The 22,039-nt window shown below is 36.1% G+C and overlaps 2 protein-coding genes across 7 annotated transcripts in view; both read left to right on the forward strand.

Moving 5' to 3' along the window:
- Positions 1-4,471, forward strand: LOC101889143 (thioredoxin domain-containing protein 9). Of its 2 annotated transcripts, none has more exons than XM_005187990.4 (3): positions 1-158; positions 679-1,028; positions 3,891-4,471. In XM_005187990.4, exons 2-3 carry the CDS (start codon positions 852-854, stop codon positions 4,362-4,364), a joined length of 651 nt encoding a protein of 216 aa, XP_005188047.1. In that variant the 5' UTR covers positions 1-158; positions 679-851; the 3' UTR covers positions 4,365-4,471. The 2 variants fall into 2 exon arrangements, with proteins under 2 accessions (XP_005188047.1, XP_011294369.1); XM_011296067.3 differs by having other exon boundaries at positions 23-158; positions 757-1,028.
- A 2,763-nt stretch (positions 4,472-7,234) lies between these two features.
- The window catches only part of LOC101895503 (oxysterol-binding protein-related protein 8), a 74,405-nt gene continuing 59,600 nt past the window's right edge, over positions 7,235-22,039 (forward strand). Inside the window, exon 1 of one of the 5 annotated variants that reach the window (XM_020038824.2) lies at positions 7,235-8,703. In XM_020038824.2, coding sequence (XP_019894383.1) covers positions 8,334-8,703 — 370 coding nt within the window. In that variant the 5' untranslated portion in view covers positions 7,235-8,333. The remainder of the gene's footprint in view (positions 8,704-22,039) is intronic. The other 4 variants (XM_059128657.1, XM_011296578.3, XM_011296579.3 and 1 more) reach the window with 4 other exon arrangements.

Genomic DNA, 22,039 nt, shown 5'->3' on the forward strand with positions numbered 1-22,039 from the left:
GTTTTCACCCAAGTCCATAGTCGAGTTCGAGTTTCAGAACTTTGAGTACTAAAAGTCGATTAATCGAAAGTCGACTTACCTATCCCTAGGGTATTAATAAGAATCTATTTTTTGTGGTATATTTTTTGATTTTAACAAGAGAATTCTTCAAAATCAAGGTAATATTTTTTTATATTTTGTTAATTTAAAGTCATTATTTTATATTAAAATAAATATTCTCTTTTTTGTCATTTTCTTCTGGGCCACTTCGAATGAAAACATTGGCACCTGGTTTTTTTTTTCGCAAAAAACCTCACCTATAATACGACACAAAAACAACGTTGTTGGCTGACGAATCTATTTTAACAACAACAACACCAATAATAATATGCATGTAAATGTTATTTACCGGGTCTGTTGGTTGGCTGGCACACTGGTTGGTCTTTACATCCACCTCCCATATGGTGTTGCTGCCGCTGCGCTGCCCGTTCATGATTATTGGTGTATTTTTTGGTGGTGTGCTGCTATGCTGCTGTGTTCATTAACAAAAACCGGGTTACTTTAATAACAACTGACTCCACCGTCATCATTATTGCTCCGTATGCAATGTTTGGGCGTATTTTGTCTGCTTGATTGTCTCATGGCTTCAACATATGAATAATATTTGTCCGACGTCGCTATTCGGTGTCCGTTTAACAGTCATTTACAACCCACGCATTCATTTATTATCTTACTACTTCTAATTTTTAATTTTCTGTGTGTCACACGCTATCGTAGACGCGAGAGGTACGTCTTCGAAGACACATCCAGTGATTGAAAACATTTGATTTAAGAGCACCAGTACTAAGTTCCGCCCTCACCGTTCTGTAACAATGGCCAATGTCTTGGAAAATCAATTAGCTGCCGTTGCTTCAGTAATAGAAAAGCAATTGGACGATCAATTGGATCGTTTGGAAAATTTAGACACTGACGATTTGAAGGCCATTCGTGAGCAACGTATGAAAGAAATGAGAGAATTAAACCAAAAGAAACAGGAGTGGCTGAAAAATGTAAGTACCTATTTGAATATTGGAGATAATATCCTATTTATTGGATGAGGATATCGTTTTCGGTGAATCATGAAACGTGTTTTTTAGCTATTTTAATGACTCATCTTAGTAATTGTTATATGGTAAATGTTGGATGCCGTATTTCATCCCCTTTAGTTTTTATAGCGCATCTCCTAAATTAAAAGAGTATGGTTCCCTAAAAACTCACCCATTTATGTGACGGAAAGAGTTTTTTTTTATGAAAGAAAAAGATGTCATTGGTGTTACATTTTAGGCGATCTATCTGGCACACATTTTGTGCTTAAAAGTCGAAGTCATGACCTAATTCTTATTATTCAACAAGTTTTTAGTTTCTAATTCAGAATTGACTTCCCAAAATACCGTGATTATATTTTTCATCTTGTTACAAGACCCACTACAAAATAGCAAGTGGTTACAACAATTTTATAAATCAACTGTTATCAATGGGCTGTTAGAAGACTATTTGAAATATTCTAAACGTTGAAGTCGTGAGGCCGCCAAGGTTGACATTGTTGACACCCAATGATATTCGATTTGTGTGACCGTACTTAGTATTAATGGTACCTGTTTTTGATAACAGTTATTATTTTTGCAGAATACTCGTAACATATCAAATATGAAGCACAATTTCAATAACAATTTGGGTTCTAATAAATAAATTTATTACGAATCAGGTCGAAATGGTTTAAATCATATACGAAATATATACCACATTTTTCTTGTAGCCTCTACAGACGGTTTTAATAAAATTTCGAAAGAGGTTATTCTACGTAGAAGATCATAGACTACCAGTAATGTAGTCAATGTGGGATTTGAAGTCTATTTAGCACCTACTACACTTATACATCTATGCTTGTCAAAAAATTCAATTAGGTTACTGCAAAACAAAGACCTTTATGGAAGATCATGAAAATAAAGTACGAAAAACAAAATACTGAAACCTATATAAATTGTAAAAGCAACATGGCAGACGATTCTGAGGAGCTTGTTTTTTTATTCCCTGAGATTACCATCTAGATGGCCTTAGATTCCTTGCAACCGGTTTCCAAGTGTGAAGCAGCTAAAGCAATAGCTTCTTGGTAGTTTAAAAGTCTCATCAATTCGCTTGATTATCGACATATATAGTTAAATGATTATTCGTCCTGCTATGCTACTGCAAAGTTCATTTACCATTTCGGCTGCCATCTGGATGCAAGAATCTCAGCCTGAAAATCGATGCAATTGTTATTAAGCTTATATGAGAATGTTATGATTGGGTTAGGGCGGAATACGCCCGCACCGGTGCCTTCATCCGTCTGTACAGGGTGAGATAAAAATGTTGTAACAAAATCAAACGCCCAAATTTATACATTTTTCTCAAATTTTATTGAATGAAAGCAAAAAATGTCTTTGTCACGAATGTTGTTATTTTGGCCCATTCCCGGCGAAGCGTTTGCTTGAGGTGATCGAAACGTTGGTATTTTTTAGTGCCAACCTTGCTTTCCTCAATACTCCAGACACAATAGTCCAACGGATTGGTATCCGGAGATTTTGGTAGCCATTGTGCGCTGGAAATGAAGCGAGGAACCTCATTTTGTAACTATTTTTGGGTGGCGCGTGCTGAGTCCTGTTTGAATGTCAAAGGTCTGCCGCCAAAATGTTTGCCCAAGGCTTTAATACACCCTCCAGAATATTTTCGCGATGATGCCACGTTCGATTAATACGAGCGTAGAACGAACGTCGGCAGTTATGGCGGACCACACCATCACCATGGTTGGCGCTTGAGTTCTGGTGGCAAACCGATGGTGCACATTTTCAGCTGATCTCTTTGGCAAGTAAACACTATAATTTTGTTTGTTTACAAACTGTTGGACAACGAAAGTTTCCTCATCGCAGAAAACCAAATTTGGCATAACACCACTTTCGCCCAGCTCTTTTGAAATTTCAATGGTTTTATCCCTAGCTCAATTTTCAATATTTGACGAATGGAATATTGCGATATGTTCAGCTCACGAGCCTTTTTTTAGCCACTGCGACGCGGGTTTTGATCAAGTCGCTTCTTTACTTTTCAAACCATTTCTGCTGATGTTGCTGTTTTCTTCCGTCCACTTCCTTGACGTCGGGCTACGCTACCAGTATCACGCTACCATATATAAAGAAATCACACTATCACGCTTAAATTCCGTCACGAATAACTTTTTTTCTGAAAAATTCTCACCAAAATGTTTTTGTACGCTTGTAAACAATATAATGAGCTGTCGGACGAGTGGCTTAGAAATTACAGCAGTCTGAAGTTGGTTGAAGTTTTTTCATCTCACCCTGTATATTCCAATGAAGTCGAAAAAGATTAACATGTTATCACTAATCCCATTTCCTTCGCCTGACATTTTCCGACAAAATGGTATGTCCCGGATTTGTGCATGATCAACACGTGAAGAAAACCAGCTTATCGTAGTCCCAGCTCACACTTTGCTGCTTGGAATTGAGTGGCTGGAAGTTTTTCAGCACATCCAAGGCAAATTGGGAGTGTTCTTGAGAGATCCGGTCAGTAAGGACGCGGCTCTGCAGTGGTTAATTTGGACATGAGTGCTCTGGATTTAATCGCAAACCACAAGAGTCGCCCATATGTCAGAACAGGTAGAGCGCAATGATGCCTCGTAGCGAGGTATTTGACACACGGAGAGGGATTCGGTATAACTCCATCCAGTAATGATAGAGAAAAATTGGCATATTTAGGGTTTCTTTGTGAATAGTACAAGTTCTGTTTATCCCCAAATAACTTCAGCGAATAACATTCGTTACTAATTTTATATTTATCAATTACACTTAATATATTTTAAATTTAATATTCGTATTTTGCAGGGTCATGGCGTTTATACTGAACTCGCCGATGAAAAGGAATTCTTTGAAGTGTCAAAAAAATCACCCAACATTGTGTGTCATTTCTATCGCGATTCAACAGAACGTTGTCGCATTGTCGATATGCATTTGAAGATCTTAGCTGGGAAACATGTTGAGGCCAAATTCTGCAAAGTTAATGCTGAAAAATCTCCCTTTCTAACACAACGTCTGCGCATTAAAGTTATACCCACAATTGCCCTGATAAAGGATAGCAAAACAAAAGATTTCATTGTGGGCTTTACCGATTTGGGCAATTGCGATGATTTCTCCACAGACATGCTGGAATGGAGAATAGCCCAGTCTGGAGCAATTGATTATAAAGGCGACCTAATGACACCACCCGACGTCAAGAAGAGGGCATACATCAATCGTCCTAAGAAAACTATACGCGGTGGTTATGATTCGGATGATTCCGATATTGATTTCGACGATTAACCGCATTAATGTCGACGACCGTAGTGCAAATTGAGTTTAATGTTGTGTTTTGTAAACAAAGAAAAAGAAAAGAAAAAACGGAAGAAATATTTGAAATATTTATTAAATACGTCTGCCTTATTTGCAGTTTCACAAGTGTCTTTAATTTGAGCTTGAGTTTACAGTTGAGTTGAAGGTTAAAATCGTCATTTTTTAAAAATGATCAACACAACCTGCAACTTGTTTACCTTATACAGCTTAATATCAAAATGTATCAACAAATATTTTGTTTACAAATTAAAAAAAAAAAAACTTTTGTAAACTGTAATCTTAGTACACAAACAAACTTAAATCCAAAACTGAAAAGAAACAAAGAAATCTCTTAATGCAACATTCTACTTTTGTCAGTTTAAAATTTTGTTCAAAGTATTCTATTCTAATTTTGTTGTCCTAATTTAAAACATTTTTGTTTTTTTACAATGGTTTTCTATAACTTACAAAACATTCTCTTTTTGTGTTCATTTCTAGGCTTTGCTGGAAAAATTATACTCCTTAAGAGATTAGCACAAAATTTCATACAAATACAAAATTGATCTTTTTTAGTAGTTTTAATCTAAAAACAAAAAATGCAAAATAAAAAGACAATTTATAATTGTAGATTTTTTAGTATTTAAAAAATGCAATGCATAAATCATAAGCAAACAACAACAACAAGAACAAACAAACAAAAAACACTCATTCACAAAGAGCGAATAATATTTTTGAATAGTTATATAATATAATTCCTATTTTTATAGTGGTAATACAAAGTTTTGACATTCACAAATTAAATTTTAAAATTTAAATCTACAAGAAATCAAACTACAACAACAAAAAAGAGCATAAAACAGCAGCAACAAAACAAAATCACACAGCATAACATACGTATATATGTCTGGTTTTATTTTTTCACACTTTATAGTAATAACATAATTTATTTTTTTATAATTTTAAATGATAATCGTATTTTTTTAATTAAAAAATAAAAATGCATGGACAATTTTTTTATGTTTAAAACAAACTTTTTTATGGCGAATTTATTTACATTGTTGGTAATTTGGTTGTGGGTAGGCAAAGATGGTTAAATGGTTTTTAGGACGAAAGCAATAAGCATCCATTAGAAATTTGAAACCAAAATGCTATGGGGAGTGAGGAATAGTTTTATAATGAGGCAAACCATTAGTCCGCAATCAAAAAGAAAATAATTTTATGAGAAAAACGAAGTTGGATAAGGTAAAGGACAGATTATTTTCAATCTTCTCTCTTAAATATTCACTCTTCTTTTTGAGAAATATTTCATTTCATGGGAAATATTTCATGAAAGAATTTGATTTTTCTAAAATTTTTATACTTTTTATACCCCCCACCACAGTATGGAGCGTATAATAAGTTTGTCACTTCGTTTGTAACACCTCGAAATATACATTTTAGATCCCACAAAGTATATATATTCTTGATCAGCATAAAATTCTATGTCGATTTAGTCCATCCGTCCGTATGTGGAAATCACTCTAGCTTCCAAACGAATTGAAATAGATTGATAAAATATTACTCAAATGTATATTATGTCTGCAAGACTTTTGGTATTGAAAATGGGCCATGCAGGTCCTCGTCTTCGTATAGCCCCCATATAACGGTACCTCCCGATATTCGGTATTTTGATGATTTTAGCTACATTATTCACCGGAAGAAAATTGTCTGTGCAGGTCCACGTCTTTGTATAGCTCCCATATAACGGTACCTCCCGATATGAAGTTTTAGCTGGATTATTCACCGATTTTTTTAAGTTTCGCATTTGAATATTGTAACGGCTTATAACAGAAGTTGTCTATGCAGGTCCACGTCGTCGTATAGACCCTAATATAACAGCTACATTCGACATTTTTAAGATTTTAACAGAATTGTTAACGGATTTTATTGTATTTGAGAATTGCCCAGTTCGTTCCAATTGGTGGAGGGTATTCCTAAAGCGTTTTTACTTGTTATTATTGAAAAGAATACACACGCATAAACAATTAAAACCTAGAAAATAAAAAAAAAAAAATAAAATCATATGGTATTATAGACCGACCTTCGGTTTTAGGGATAATCTAAGAAAACATGTACCTATATATACAATATATAATCCCCAATACGAACCCTATGTACAGAATTTTAAACAATTTCCAAAATCGTCGACCTAACACGTCAAAATGCCGAATATTGAGAGGTACCGTTATATGAGGGCTAACATTTTACAACTGGACATCTCTATATCAACTAAGAATTTTTTGGCGATCAAGAGAAGTAACAAACTAAATGGACAAATAACGCTACCCGTTTTAATAAAACAACAAACACAGTAGACAACTTTATGGTTTTTGTTTTTTTTTTACAGACGTGTGGCATGAAAATTGCATATCGTACGTTACGTTTAACGTTACGACTGTCGTGAAGATACGAAAGCACGTGTTATACTAATTGGTATGTATACTAAAATTCCAAAACGAAACGTATCGTACGTTACGGCTGTCGTGAAGATACGACAGCACGTGTTATACTAATTGGTCTGTATACTCCAATTGGATCAGCTGGTGGTTTATTTACAACTTGATTTGTTCTTTTGCCCGTTTCACAACCAAATGAGGGGCTGTTTTACAATGAGAAAATATAGAAAAGAAATAAGTAATTCTCTAGCATTTTTACAAGGCAATTTTGTTCCGAGCAAAATATTTGAAACTAAAAGCAAGAAACTTCCAGTACGAGTTACATTTCCATGCCCTTCCTTTTCTGCAAATTGCCTAGTGTATATAATACGAAGGTTGTTGTTTTTCTAACACATTTCCGATAATTTCTCATAATTTAGCAAATATTTAACAAACACAAATGTCATTTTGAAAACATGGGCAAAATTATCCCAGTATGGACTTGAAATGGATTTCTGTAGAACCTTGTTTGGAGAAGAAAAAATGCCGGTGCTCTTTTGCTCACGTAAAATGGGAAAACATAATTTTGCAAGTGCATGTGTTTTGGCGTCGTCGTCGTTGTTGTTTATGTTTGTCGCCCCCCTCGACAAGCAATCCACCCCTTAAGCCTGATATTTTATCGGCCATATGAGAATCCAACCAGAAAGAGAGTACCCATTAACTGGAGACTGTTCGACCCCGTTGATGAGCTCATAGCATGGCAATAGCACAAATGAACTTGTTTTGCGCTGTGTTATTTGTTTTCACTACGCTATCAACGTTGTGGGTATGTATTTCTTCTCCATGCTCCATGCGCACGCAAGCCAAAACAAGTTTGGAGCAATTTCTGTGTTTGCTTTTATTTGTAGAGGAAAGCAATTTATGAATATTTCTGTAGTTTCAATCAGTCTTTCGTTGGATACGTCGCGTTACGCCAGCAGTTTCTTTTTTGATTATTTGCTTACCACCCATATGCGGCGGTTAAATAAAAACACATTCGGAAACAACTAAAGAAACCCCAAATAAAAGTTGAATTCTCTAGAGTGGTGGTTGTAAAAAAAAAACCAAACACAAAAAGCAATTTTTGATGACGAAGTCTAAAAACGCCACAGATTACCAGTACTCTCCATGACACACAGCCGTGACAACGAGCGATTTTGAATGTTTCTTCTTCTGGTGGTGTTCGGGGTATTGTGTGCTTATTGCCTTTTTGTATTGTTAAATTAAAAAGAATTTTAATTAGAACAAATTAGAATTGTAAGCAAACGAAATCAAGTGGTTCACTATCGATCTGTTGTCGTTCCAAAAGTTTAAAGTTCACAAAGCAGGCAAGGAAAAACCAATTACAAAAATCAATCCAACCAACAACGAAAAATATTTTATGTGTGTGTGTTTTTTTCCAAAAAAAAAAAATAAAATCAATAAAAACGACAATCGTTTATGATAATCTGTGTGGAATTGGAAAAAGTGAAAAAATACAAAGCCACAATAACAACAATAAATAAGAATGGCTCAGAGCTCTTCTAAAACGGGTTCACACAGTAACCTAATGGCCAGCGGAAGTAGTACTCCAATACGTATTGGCAGTTACCATGGTCATGTATCATCGAGTGGTGGCAATGACTCGCCCACCCCCATGATGCATCATCAGCAACAGCAATCGCAACAACAACAACAACAACAGTCTAGCAGTGTTCCAGCTACTGCTGGACATCTGGGTCAAAGTTCGGCTTCTTTAAATATGGGCCCATCCACCACAAGTCAACATCATCCTCAGCAGCAACAACAACAGCAGCAGCAACAAACATCCTCTTCTACGGTTGTTATGAGTTCCAGTGTTACCCCACCAAACAGTGCTGGTTTACGTCAATCGGGAGGTAAGTTTTGAGTCTGAAATCCCAAATGTGCAGACATACATACATAACAGTGATGTATGTATGCCCGTTTGTATTTGCACATAGTATCTGTATGTGCGTATGTGTGTGCTTGTGTAATGAACGTCTGAAATTTCATACTAGATTTTCTTCTGTTTATTTCTTTTTCTTATATTTTGTTTTTCCACGATTTTCTTCATTATTTGAGTTAAACCATTGCGCGTTGTTTTTTGCAATCTACCCATTCGAATGTTTTCTGTTTCCTTTTTCCATTTTTTTTTTATAAATATCACATTTGTTTCTATTTTTATTTTCGTTCTGTTGTTGATGTACACAGCCTGGGAGGTAATGGCTAATTGTTTTTTCATGTCATGGTGGTTTAGTTGGTAATTTTGCTTAACTGGGCTTCTGAAATCTCCCCCTGAAATCTCAATATCCGTTTCCGCTTAAAATGATGGGTATTCTTGGTAATGATTTTTAATTTAAGTTGTGCCCATCTGTAGGTACGTATGTGTAATTTATAATATAAAAATAGGGGATTAGCTAATATGCCCAGCTTATCATGAATGTCCAAGAATTAAAAGTAAACCATACATTCGGGGGCGAGCAAGTAAGAATCAGTAGGATTTGCTATCTAAATCTAAACGTGAGGAGCCTTAAAGTGTTTTAGGTCGAAACTAAGGTTGTTACAAACATAGTAATGCGCCAAATCGGGGACTCCATTCGTTTGTAGGAGATTTTAAATTTTGATATTGTGGGAAAGTTACACAATCAGTTAATCTTCGAACCCCAGGTAAATTTCGTAGAAGGATAGGGCTTGTTGCGGGAAGACTGAACCGAATCGCTGCATATAAATGTATGATTAATTATAACAAATTAATATCGGACATTTCGGAACGAGTTTAGAGATAAAGAGGGTAAATATCATTTAATACGACTAAATTGAAATGACGGGTTTAGACTCCATGTTTCCTTTAACAATATTTTCAGGATGTTTGGGTCGATCTAGTTATGTCCACCTGTTTTTCTGGTAGGTATACACGATAACAAAGTTTTGTCAAATGTAGACCTATGCACCATATTGGCTTACTCCTTCTAGAATAAAAGTTAAACATTTTCAAATTTGCTTGGAACATAGGTCAGACGTGAAAATGGACAACATAGAATTGAAAATTTATCCTCGTATTATAGGGTGAGATAAAACAACTGCAACAAAGTCAAACACCATAATTTTTACATTTTTTAACATAATTAAATGAAAGCAAATTCGGAAATGTTCGAATCGGTCACCATTGGCACGAATGATGGCCTTCAAACGGACAATGAAACCGTCACACGCTGCCCGAATGTTGCTCTACGGTATTTTGGCCCATTCCCCGCGAAGAGCTTGCTTGAGGTGATCGACACTTGGGAATTTTTAGTGCCAACCTTGCTTTCCAAAAAACTCCAGACACAATAGTCCAACGGATTGGTATCCGGAGATTTTGGTGGCCATTGTGCGCTGGAAATGAAGCGAATGTCAACGAATTTTTGGACAACGAATGTTTTCTCATCGGAAAAAAACAAATTCGGCAGTTCAACACTTTCGGCCAAGGCAAGCAACTCTTTAGCCATTTTGAGTCTATTTTCTTTCTGTTGCGGTGTAAGTTCTTGCATTTTTTGGAGTTTCAATGCTGTAACCCCGAGCTCATTTTTCAATATTTGCCGAATGGAATATTGCGATATGTTCAGCTCACGAGCTACTGCAATGCGGGTTTCGATCAACTCGCTTCTCTACTTTTCGAACCATTTCTGCTAATGTTGCTGTTTTCTTCCGTCCACTTCCTTGAAGTCGGGCTACGCTACCAGTATCACGGTAAAGAGCGAAGGTACGAGACACAAAAGATTTATTCACATGTAAAAGCTGTAGTGCTCTAACGATAGCCACTTGTGGTTCTCCAGCCAAATATAAAGAAATCACACTATCACGCTTGAATTCTATCACGAACAATTTTTTTTTCTGGAAAATGCTCACCAAAATGCTTTTGTACGCTTGTAAACAATATAATGAGCTGTCACTGAAATAATTTTATCAGCTGTTGGACGAGTGGCTTAGAAATGACAGCAGTTTGAAGTTGGTTTGCTGTTTTTTCATCTCACCCTGTATTATACGACAATAATATTATAAAGATGTAAGACAACTGAAAATTTATTTTTTTTTGGAAGTTTTAGTTCCTCAAGAGAAGTAGAACCGGACTGTTCGTTTCAGCTGGAAAATGAAGTCATCTGGATCAATGTAGGTGGCAAATAACAAGTTGTGGACAGCTGCTAAATATTCTAATCCGTGTTTTTTTAGAGATCTTGAAGATAATAGCTCAAATTCCGCAACGATATTCCATGCACATTGTGGGGGTGTCATTCTGATACCAAATAACACAATAATCTTCTCACTGTGAAGGTGTGGCTACGTAAGCAGCTTGGCATCATGGCTGAGCATTTTAATGACAAATTATAAGGAAAATCGACGCAGGATCTGAGTGGTTCCTTGCGAAGATTGCTTATGTACTTACAACTTTAATCCTGGGCTACACTACAAATTGTAATTAAAATAACGCATGCATCTCTAAGTATCTATAACTGTCACGTCGTTAAATATGATCCCTACCCATATTAGAGCGACTTAATGGTGTTCCATTCAATTTAGAATTTTGAGCAAATTAATTGAAGATCAAACATTCATTTGAAATTGTCTGTAATCAGCATATATATAACAATTATCCAGAATATCTTCTGATCGTTGCCAGGCGACTTTGATTCTTTTCTCTTAACGTTCTCTGCTGTAATAGAAAACAATAAAAGAACCACATATCTTAATATTATTTTCAAGCCTGCATTTGTTACGAATGAAAACATTTCGAGGCCGGAAACTATTGCATGCATACCATGATTGCCCGAACGTGAATATTTTCATTTTGCTAACCCATGGATTATTATTGTGCCATCCATTTTTATTGAGTTTCATTTCACCATTGTTTTGATACGCCACCACCCAAAGGATAAATACCATAATACTTGCCATGTAGTGTAAACAAGCTTATGTTGATGACAGCATGACATTTTTTGCTGACTAAATGGAAGGATGATAAATGAGCAACAGAATGTAGGATATAAAAAAATGAAATAAATTTAATTGAGACATTATTAGAGGGGAAATAGGATGGCCATATCCCACATGGGAACAAAAATAGCTTAGCAGTTTATTTTATGAACTTTCAAGTTATTTTCCGTGAAGTCTAAAATTCTAAAAAACCAGACATTTCAGTATTGACAAATGCTAGCTAATAAAACGATTCCCTTGTTATTCTTTTCAAATCTTTTTATAGCTTAAAAGTATTATCCCCATGTGCATTTGGTTTTCGAGTAAAGTAGCTGGATCTAAGTAAACGTCCTGAGAAGAAATTTGAATTTGCAGTTAACATATTGCAGATGGATTTTCATAAATCAAGGAATCGTGAAAAAATAGGGCAAAGCAAACATACCATGACACATCACATGAAAACTAGGATGAAAACGCGTCAAATATGGTCCATGGATACATAATGGTCTGGGAGAACTCACCTAGAATCGTAGATATCCTATGTAGTCGCTACGAATGTTATTGAATGATATATTCCCCAAATAGTCTGTCCTTTCCTTTTGCAGGGCACTGAAAACAGATACTTTCATTTTCTGCTTATCCCCACAGAGTCGAGGACATTAATTATTATTTTTTATAAGTTAAACAGTTATTGCTCTATCGGAAATTCAAAGTTCACAATTCCTAAGAGGAAAGGGACAAAATCCAGCATGCTGAAGCTAATTGACAGGCAGACGAGACCTTGCATGTTAATTCAGCCATTTTTTTTTTTTTTTGAAGTTGTGGAGGCTCGTCAGTATAATACCTCGCTATGCTAAGAAATTGGACCCCGTACTCACCAAGGTTTCTCAGAGTAAATCCGCAATCAAGAACAACCTAGCTTTAACCCATTTCAACGTGGCTACCCCTCCGCTGAAAGGCCCAGTTTGTTCGAATTGGTCACCTTTGGGACGAATTACGGCCTTCAAATGGCTAATAAAACCGTCACACGCTGTCCGAATGTTGCTCTGCGGTATTTTGGCCCATTCTCGGCGAAGCGCTTGCTTGAGGTGGTCGACACTTTGTGGAGTAAGTTCTTGCACTTTCTGTTGCGGAGTAAGTTCTTGAACTTTTTGAAATTTCAAAGGCTTTACCCCGAGCTCATTTTTCAATATTTGCCGAATGGAATAATGCGAAATGTTCACCTCACGAGCCATTTTTCGGCCACTGCAACGCGGGTTTCGATCAAGTCCATTTCTGCTGATGTTGCTGTTTTCTTCCGTCCACTTCCTTGACGTCGGGCTACGCTACCGGTATCACGTTAACGAGCGATGGTACGAGACAAAAAAATTTACTTACATTTAAATGCTGGAGTGCTCTAACGATACCCACTTGTGGTTTTCCAGCCAAATATAAAGAAATCACGCTTGAATTCCATCACGAATAACTTTTTTTCTGGAAAATGTTCACCAAAAATTCTTTTGTACGCTTGTAAACAACAAAATGAGCTGTCCCTGGAATAATTCTAACAGCTGTTGGACGAGTGGCTTAGAAATGACAGCAGTCTGAAGTTGGTTACAGTTTTTTCATCTCACCCTGTATAATCGGCCTCCAATTTCCCAGAAACCACATTTGTAGGCTACAAAGGTGCAATACTGAGACATCAGCTTTAAATTGTTTGAACAATTAAAACCCTCTTATGCTTCCCCCAGCATTCCTCCACTCTCTAGGTATATAAGTATATATCTATGAAAATGTATGTCACACGTGCCAATAAGGCTCTATTGCTCCCCATCGATTAGTTGCTATTCGAAGCCAATAAATTAAAGAAATTTTCGTGTGACAAAAACAAAGATCTCATAATGCTGGTAACCATTATTATTATTTAGCATGCTTAGCTTTATTACATACATCAAATTTCTGTTTTCTATTATTTACCGCCCCTTCGGAAACGTGTTGTTGATAACAACGATGCCATTGTGGGCATTGTTGTTGCCTTCATTGTATTGATGATAAACTATTTCATGGATAAAATCAATTGTTTTCCTGCATCTGTAAATAATGTTTTTTATCCAATGCCCGGATCTAAGTAATAACACTTACAGCCTTATTTAAGGCTAATTATGATTTAATTAGAAATCTTTAGAGATTAATTACAGCGTCATATATTATGTGCGAGCATGTTGAAATTGTTGTAAATGCTTTTCAATATGTCAGCAGAGGAGATATGACATGTACGGGTACTTATTATAGATACTTGGAAGTACATATGTATGCATGCATGTAAATTGGTGATGGAAATGATAACATAATATGATATGTTAGCGGAATAACTTTGATGAGACAATATCATATATATTCTTTGTAAGCCGAAAAGATTTGACTCCCTTCATAAAAAATACACTTGATTCTAATCGATACATGTTATTTCCATCAAAGTTGAAAGAATCATGTTAGATGCGCTCTAGATTTTTATGGGATCATAGAGCATTTATTTGTAGTCATTTGTAAAAAAAAAAAACATTTATTTGAAAAAAAATCCAATCTCCATTCCAAGAGTGTTAATCCTGTAAATAAAAGAAAAAAAATATGAAATAATTTGGAAAAAGGCAAATGTTAAACCATAAGACCCTTACAGCACAGTACGTTAACCCAGTATAAATGGGTTAAACCACTGGATTTGGATTAAAATTGTCATATCCATTACTTATACTTGAAATAAATCCTCTTGAGGTAGGTTAACCCTCCCAAAAGATATAACGTAAACGTGGTGTTAGTCCCATTCGAATTTTTCAAAAGTGTCGGTGTGAAGAATACAGGAACAAAGCAATCCTACAATGGCACTTCACATTAAAACTATGATGTAAACCCGATCAGATATGCTTCATGAATAGATAAAGAATAAATGGGAAACCTCAATTAGAATCAAAGAATATTGAATTACATGTTCGCCAAATATTCTGTTTTCTGTTTTGCAGAACTGGACAGTTACAAAACATACATTTTTAGATTAGTTATGATATTATTTACAAATAAATTAAAAGCTTCAATTTTGAACATTAAAATAAAGGTTTTGCTTTATTGTAGATTCGTGGAAATGTTCTCTTTAATCATATTTATGTTCTTAAAACCAAACATATGTGCAGGTCCATATGTAATCTTAAAAAGTATTTTACCAGTACAGAAATATGTATGAGTATGCATGAGTAAACGTGCATTTTAGCCCTCTTGTGCAAACGGTGGCAATTCCCGACCTCTCCCACTTTAGATCTCTAAAAACAAACAGAATTTCAACGAACTTAGTAGTAATTTGGCATTTCTAAGGGTTTACAGAAACCCTCTTTGTTTTGTATACTGGATGTACCGATATCCTGCTTTCCTCCTAAAGTTTGATATTTCAATGGTTTCAATTTTTCATTTTCGTTTATTAATAAATGGAAACACGCCATGCTATTATGGTTTCACCTTTTGATATAGCCCCCATCTAACTGCACCGCCAAATTTAAGGTGTTTTGCCGGTTTTAGTCATATTTTTGAACAGAATATTCTGGAAATTGGTAGTTTGTGTTTGATATGTGTAATAGATATCTTTGCAAAAGAAGTCCTCAAAGTCCTCAGATAACTGTACCCCACGAATATTCGGTATTTTGTTGATTTGTGTCACATTTTTATCGGAATTGTATCAAATTTAGTATTTGGAGTTCGAAATGGATACCACATATACTGACAGAAAATGTCTTATATAGGTCCACGTTTTGTATAACCCCCATGTAACGATACCTCCCTATATTCGGTATTTTGAAGATTTTAGCTACACATTTCATGGGAATTAAGTCAAATTAAGAATTTGTAGTTCGTACTGGACACTACCTCCACTGACAGAAAATTGTATGTGCAGATCTTCGTTTTCATATAACTCCCATATAACGGTACCTCCCTATGTTCGGCATTACAGAGTGAGATTAAAAAACTGCAACAACGTCAAACGCCATAATTTTTAATTTTATTGAATGAAAGCAAAAATTGTCGGGAATAACCTTAGATTTGTTCTAATTGGTCACCCTTGGCACGAATTATGGCCTTCAAACGGCCAATGAAACCGTCACACGCTGTCCAAGTGTTGTTCTGCGGTATTTTGGCCCATTCCCGGCGAAGCGCCTGCCTGAGGTGATCGACAATTTGGTATTTTTTAGTGCCAACCTTGCTTTTCAAAATAATCCAGACACAATAGTCCAACGGATTGGTATCCTGAGATTTTGGTGGCCATTGTGCGCTGGAACTGAAGCGAGGAACCTCATTTTGTAACTATTCTTGGGTGGCGCGTGCTGAGTGCGATGGTGCTGAGTCCTGTTGGAATGTCCAAGGTCTGCGGCCAAAATGTTTGCGTGCCCAAGGCTTTAACACACACTCCAGAATATTTTCGCGATAATATTCGGCATTTATTCTGATGCCACGGTCGATTAATACGAGCGGAGAGCGACCATCGGCTGTTATGGCGGGTCACACCATCACCATGGTCGGCGCTTGAGTTCTGGTGGCCAACAGAAGGTGCACATTTTCAGCTGACCTCTTTGTTTGTTGCTGTTTTCTTCCGCTATCGAGGTAACGAGCGATGGTACGAGACACAAAAGATTTATTTACATTTAAATGCTGGGCCCTAATGATAGCCACTTGTGGTTTTCCAGCCAAATATAAAGAAATCACACTATCACGTTTGAATTCCATTACGAATAACTTTTTTTCTGGAAAAAATTTCAACAAAATGCTGAGTTGTCAATGAAAAAATTTTAACTGCTGTCGGACTAGTGGCTTAGAAATGACAGCAGAAATAGGCCTCATATAACGACAATTTTGGAGTGGAGATTTTTTTCTACAGATACCTATAATTAAGCCTAGAATGGGCGTCTCTAGTTCTAATGGGTTTAGCTTTTTTATTGCCTCACATTCAGTTTTCCTTTCCTTCCAAAGTGGTTAAACTGCATAATCACCATCATCCATCATTGATTTTCTTCGTTAATGCTAATATTTCGCAAATGCCCATTAAACTAGGAGTAAAATATTATACGAAAACATTTTTTCTTTAAATCATGCTATTTACTATATATTTTTTTCGTTCTACATTCAATGTGTAAATGTGCAAAGGAGAACACGAAAATATACACGAACAACTACATACCTACCTTCAAACATACATATTTACACTTGCAATGTCAGTATTTGTAGACCAGAACCATAGCCGTCGTGTTTCGGTGTAATTAGCATAATGCATGTACACCACGACCATTCAAACCTAAAGGTATGGAAAGAATTCCACGTTTACCGAGTATATTGGGGTGGAACGCATTAAAAGTTTATGAAAATATTTATTATAGAAAAATATTTTTTTCGATTTGGGTATAGATCAAGTATTTGTCATGCTACAAAAATTGTATATAATTGATTCTCCCATTTCTTCGACCCACTCTCCTGTAGAATACTGCTGTGTGAGACCATAGCAATTTGTTTATTGGAAATAACCGCATAACATATAGAAGGAAATCATCCAAGCATTAAGTTAACTAACTGACTGACCAGAGAATAACCGTCAAAATACACGCAAATATAAAAAAAACAACAACAACAAAACATGTTCAACCAACGTCGTCTAGGTCAGGGCCAAAGGCGACAAATATGAAATGAAAAGCATAAAATGTGCGGCCATAGTTTTGTTGAAAGGGCAACATGGTGTGGTATGCTATTATGAAATGCTTCATCATTTCTAAGAATTTGTAATAAAAGCGAAGGTTAAGAAAGGTTTTCAAGCAGAAAGAATATTGTAGTTTTTTTTTTATTATTTATCAACTGGTTGGGGATTGAGGCAGTCAGCGAGTGAGACACTGAAATTGAAATATTTTACTTCAACAGCAATAACTGAACATAATTAAGTATGTGGTTCTATGGGATATATCCCAAAAAATGGAGTACATACACAGAAATTTTTTTTCGAAAAGCTTTATAGGTTAAGAATACGAAATAGCAAATTTCAAATTTTTTGTATGGGCGGTTTTTTCAAATTATTGTTAAATTTTGAAAGAAGATGTTCCGAGAAATGGCCTTCTATCCATTATCCATAACAAGGTGCTAACCGTTAGATAGCGATATACTTGCATCCCTCAAAATTTAACATGTACTGGACTCGAGCCTAAAATACCTAAAATCAGGCGGTATATTGAAATGGACCCCACACAAAACCATGGAGGCATTCTGAAAAATATACTTATACCATAACAATGATCTAATAATCCATTAGGAACTCAAAGTACAAAAAAATGCTGCCCGTTCTAATTAAAAATGCTATTTAAAGTACCTGCATGGGCTGGTAACGCATACAAAGGCTATACCAAATTTGAAAGGATAGACATTTGAATTTGATGTTAAGTCGTCAATGATTCTAAACAAGTTTTAGAATAATAATAGGATATTCACGAATTCGGCTGTAGTTATCAATCCTGTAATCACAGAAATATTTCCATTACGAGGCAATCTTCTACATATTTTCCTTTATCTTACTTACTTCAGACTTCTGTCATTTCCAAGCGACAGCTGTTGAAATTATTACAGTGACAGCTCATTATATTGTTTGCAAGCGTATAAAAGCATTTTGGTGCGAATTTTCCAGAAAAAAAACTTTCTTTGTTCTTTATATTTTTGGCTGGAAAACCACAGGTGGCTATCGTTAGAGCACTTCAGCATTTAAATGTGAATAAATCTTTTGTTTCTCGTTGGATCGCTCGTTACCGTGATAATGGTAGCGTAGCCCGACGTCAAGGATGTGGACGGAAGAAAACAGCAACATCAGCAGAAATGGTTGGAAAAGTAAAGAAGCGACTTGATTGAAACCCGCGTCGCAGTGGCTGAAAAATGGCTCGTGAGCTGAACATATCGCAATATTCCATTTGGTTAATATTGAAAAATGAGCTCGGGGTAAAGCCATTGAAATTCCAAAAAGTGCAAGAACTCTCACCGCAATAAAAAGAAAATAGACTCAAAAGAGCTAAAGAGTTGCTTCGCTGAGCCGAAAGCGTTGAACTGCCGAATTTGGTTTTCTCCGACAACATTCATTGTCCAGCAGTTTGTGAACAAACAAAATGATCTTGTTTACTTGCCAAAGAAGTCAGCTGTAAATGTGCACCTTCGGTTGGCCACTAGAACTCAAGCGCCGGCCATGGTGATGGTGTGGGCCGCCATAACAGCCGATGGTCGCTCTCCGACCGTATTAATCGACCGTGGCGTCAGAATAAATGCCGAATATTATCGCGAAAATATTCTGTGTATTAATGAAAAAAATGCAAAAATTATGACGTTGTCTTTGTTGCAGTTTTTTTATCTCACCCTGTATATTATATTTAAATATGCAAACATCTGTAGTTAAGACTGGGCGTTGATGTGCGGATTGATGATCGCAATCTATGTCTTTTTATATAAAGATGTATGAGGGAATTAAAATATTCATTACCTTCTAAAAAAAACAAACTGTAGAAAAAATCTTTTTTATAATTCACAAATTTATTTATTTCATTATTTTTTCAAATTATTTTCCATTCCCAATTTTAAAATGGCATCTTTGGTGGAGGATTTGGATTGTAAGGGCCAGTGCTGCTGGTTGGTATATTGGGTCGACGTCCAAAACTGGCATTAGCCTGATCCGCTCCAATAAGCAAAACGATGACGGCCATTAAACTGGAAATTATTTTGAAATTCATTGTAGCTTGTAGGATTCTAGACATATAACTGATACACAGCATCAATTAAAGTTCGGTATTTATAATGAGATGGATTATAATTTTGTTAATATTATAAGATAAGAATAGCAAAGGGGATTTTATGTGGGTTTTTGTGTTTGTTTCTTATCTATGATTCTGAGGGAATCACCGTCGATTAAGAATAAAATAGACTGCAATGGGGATTTTTTATAATCATAGTGATCTTGTGGTTAATATTGATCCTTATCCTAGAAGATCGATATATTCCTGAGGACGAACCGTAGTAAATTAATATCTACGAAATGCTTGTCATAAACATGGATATATGAGCAGTTAAAGAATTGTTTATAACAAGAAGTTGCTACATAGATATGCGCTACAAACGGATTACATATTAAGGCAGTGTTGAACAAATGTTTTAGAAAATCTAAAAATTTTGTATTTAGATTTGTATTTATTTATTTAGACTTTGTTGTTTGCGTACTTGGATTATAAATAATTCTTTATGGACAAAAATTCGGTTGAGCGCATTTTTCGATATAGTTCTGAATACGTTTGTATATCTTGGGTGGAGGAAAAAGTATTGCCAATGTTCACCACTTAAGTGTAGGGAACTAAGAATCCAATGCAACCATGGGCTAATGAAGCCACGGCCAATGAAGCCATCACACGCTGCCCGAATATTGCTCTGCGGTGTTTTAACCCATTCCCGATGAAGCGCTTGCTTGAGGTGATCGACACTTTGGTATTTTTTTATTGCCAACCTTGTTTTCCAAAATACTCTAGACACAATAGTCCAATGGATTGGTATCCGGAGATTTTGGTGGCCATTGTGCGCTGGAAATGAAGCGAGGAACCTCATTTTGTAACCATTTTTGGGTGGCGCGTGCTGAGTGCGATGGTGCTGAGCCCTGTTGGAATGTCCAAGGTCTGCGGTCAAAATGTTTGCATGCCCCAGGCTTTGATACACCCTCCAGAATGTTTTCGCGATAATAATCGGCATTTATTCTGATGCCACGGTCGATTAATACGAGCGGAGAGTGACCATCGGCTGTTATGGCAGCCCACACCATCACCATGACCGACGCTTGAGTTCTGGTGGCCAACCGAAGTTGCACATTTTCAGCTGACCTCTTTGGCAAGTAAATACGATAATTTTATTTGTTTACAAACTGCTGGACCACAAATGTTTTCTCACCGGGTTAAGCCAAATTCGGCAGCTTACCACTTTCGGCCGAGCAAAGCAACTCTTTAGCTCTTTTGAGTCTAATTTCTTTTTTTTTTTGGGGTGCCAGTTTTTGCACTTTTTGGCAATGGCTTTACCCCTAGCCGGTTTTTTCAATATTTGCCGAATGGAATATTGCGATACGTTCAGCTCAAGAGCCATTTCTCGGCCACTGCGACGCGGGTCTCGATCAAGTCGCTTCTTTACTTGTCGAACCATTTCTGCTGATGTTTTCTTCCGTCCACTTTTTTGTCGTCGGACTACGCTACCAGTATCACGGTAACGAGCTTTGTACACAAAAGATTTATTCACATTAAAATGCTGGAGTGCTCTAATGATAGCCACTTGTGGTTTTCCAGCCAAATATAAAGAAATCACACCATCACGCTTGAATTCCACCACGAATAACTTTTTTTCTGGACATTTCTCACCAAAATGCTTGAGTACCCTTGTAAACAATATAATGATCTGTCAGGGGAATAATTTTAACAGCTGTCGGACGAGTGGCTTAGAAATGACAGCATTCTGAGGTTGGTTGTAGTTTTTTCATCTCACTCTGTATATAAGTCCTATAAATGGAAGGCTTTCAATAGATATATATACATTGAAGGCCGTTAAAAGGTAAAATGGTTTTCTATAAATAGAAGGCTTTAAAAGGTTGCCTTAGGAAAAGAACACCTTTACAAGGTATACTATAGTTAGAGTAGATTTTTTATTAAATTAGATTTTTTTAGATAGACTGCTTTCAAAATGTCTTTAAGATCAAAAAGTCTTTTATGGATAGGCCTTCAAAAATTTTTCCATAGATGAAAAAACCTTTAAAAGGACGTTCATCTATTAAAGTGTATGAGTGTAAGGTAACCTGTCCTGTGCGTTTGGGTTCTGCAGCTTTTCTTATTATAGCTAGTTTGGAGACGAAAAATTCTTAATGAGTCTCGAAAAATGCTAACAGAGCTCTATTAGGCAGGTCTCAAAGATAGTAGCGTTATCTCAGATTGGCATTAAAATCATATTACCAGAACGTCATATAAGTGATCTGCAAACTAAATTTTAATATGGTTTGGTGTTAGTTTTTTTTAAGAACAAAACAATGGTCGGTCTGGTCTGTTTTAAGAATGTAATTATGCGTTAGTTCGTTAATTCGTCAGGGAAAAAGGATGTAAATTGTGTGGTAAGTGTAAGGGGAAGGCGGGGTCCTTAAAAATTGAAGATATTGGACTTAAAGGGTCAGGGTCAGGTTGGGTGGGCTAAGTGAGAGTGTGACTTCCACCAAGCACC

Source organism: Musca domestica, unplaced genomic scaffold (assembly GCF_030504385.1).
Source record: "Musca domestica strain aabys unplaced genomic scaffold, Musca_domestica.polishedcontigs.V.1.1 56, whole genome shotgun sequence".
Classification (NCBI taxonomy): domain Eukaryota; kingdom Metazoa; phylum Arthropoda; class Insecta; order Diptera; family Muscidae; genus Musca; species Musca domestica.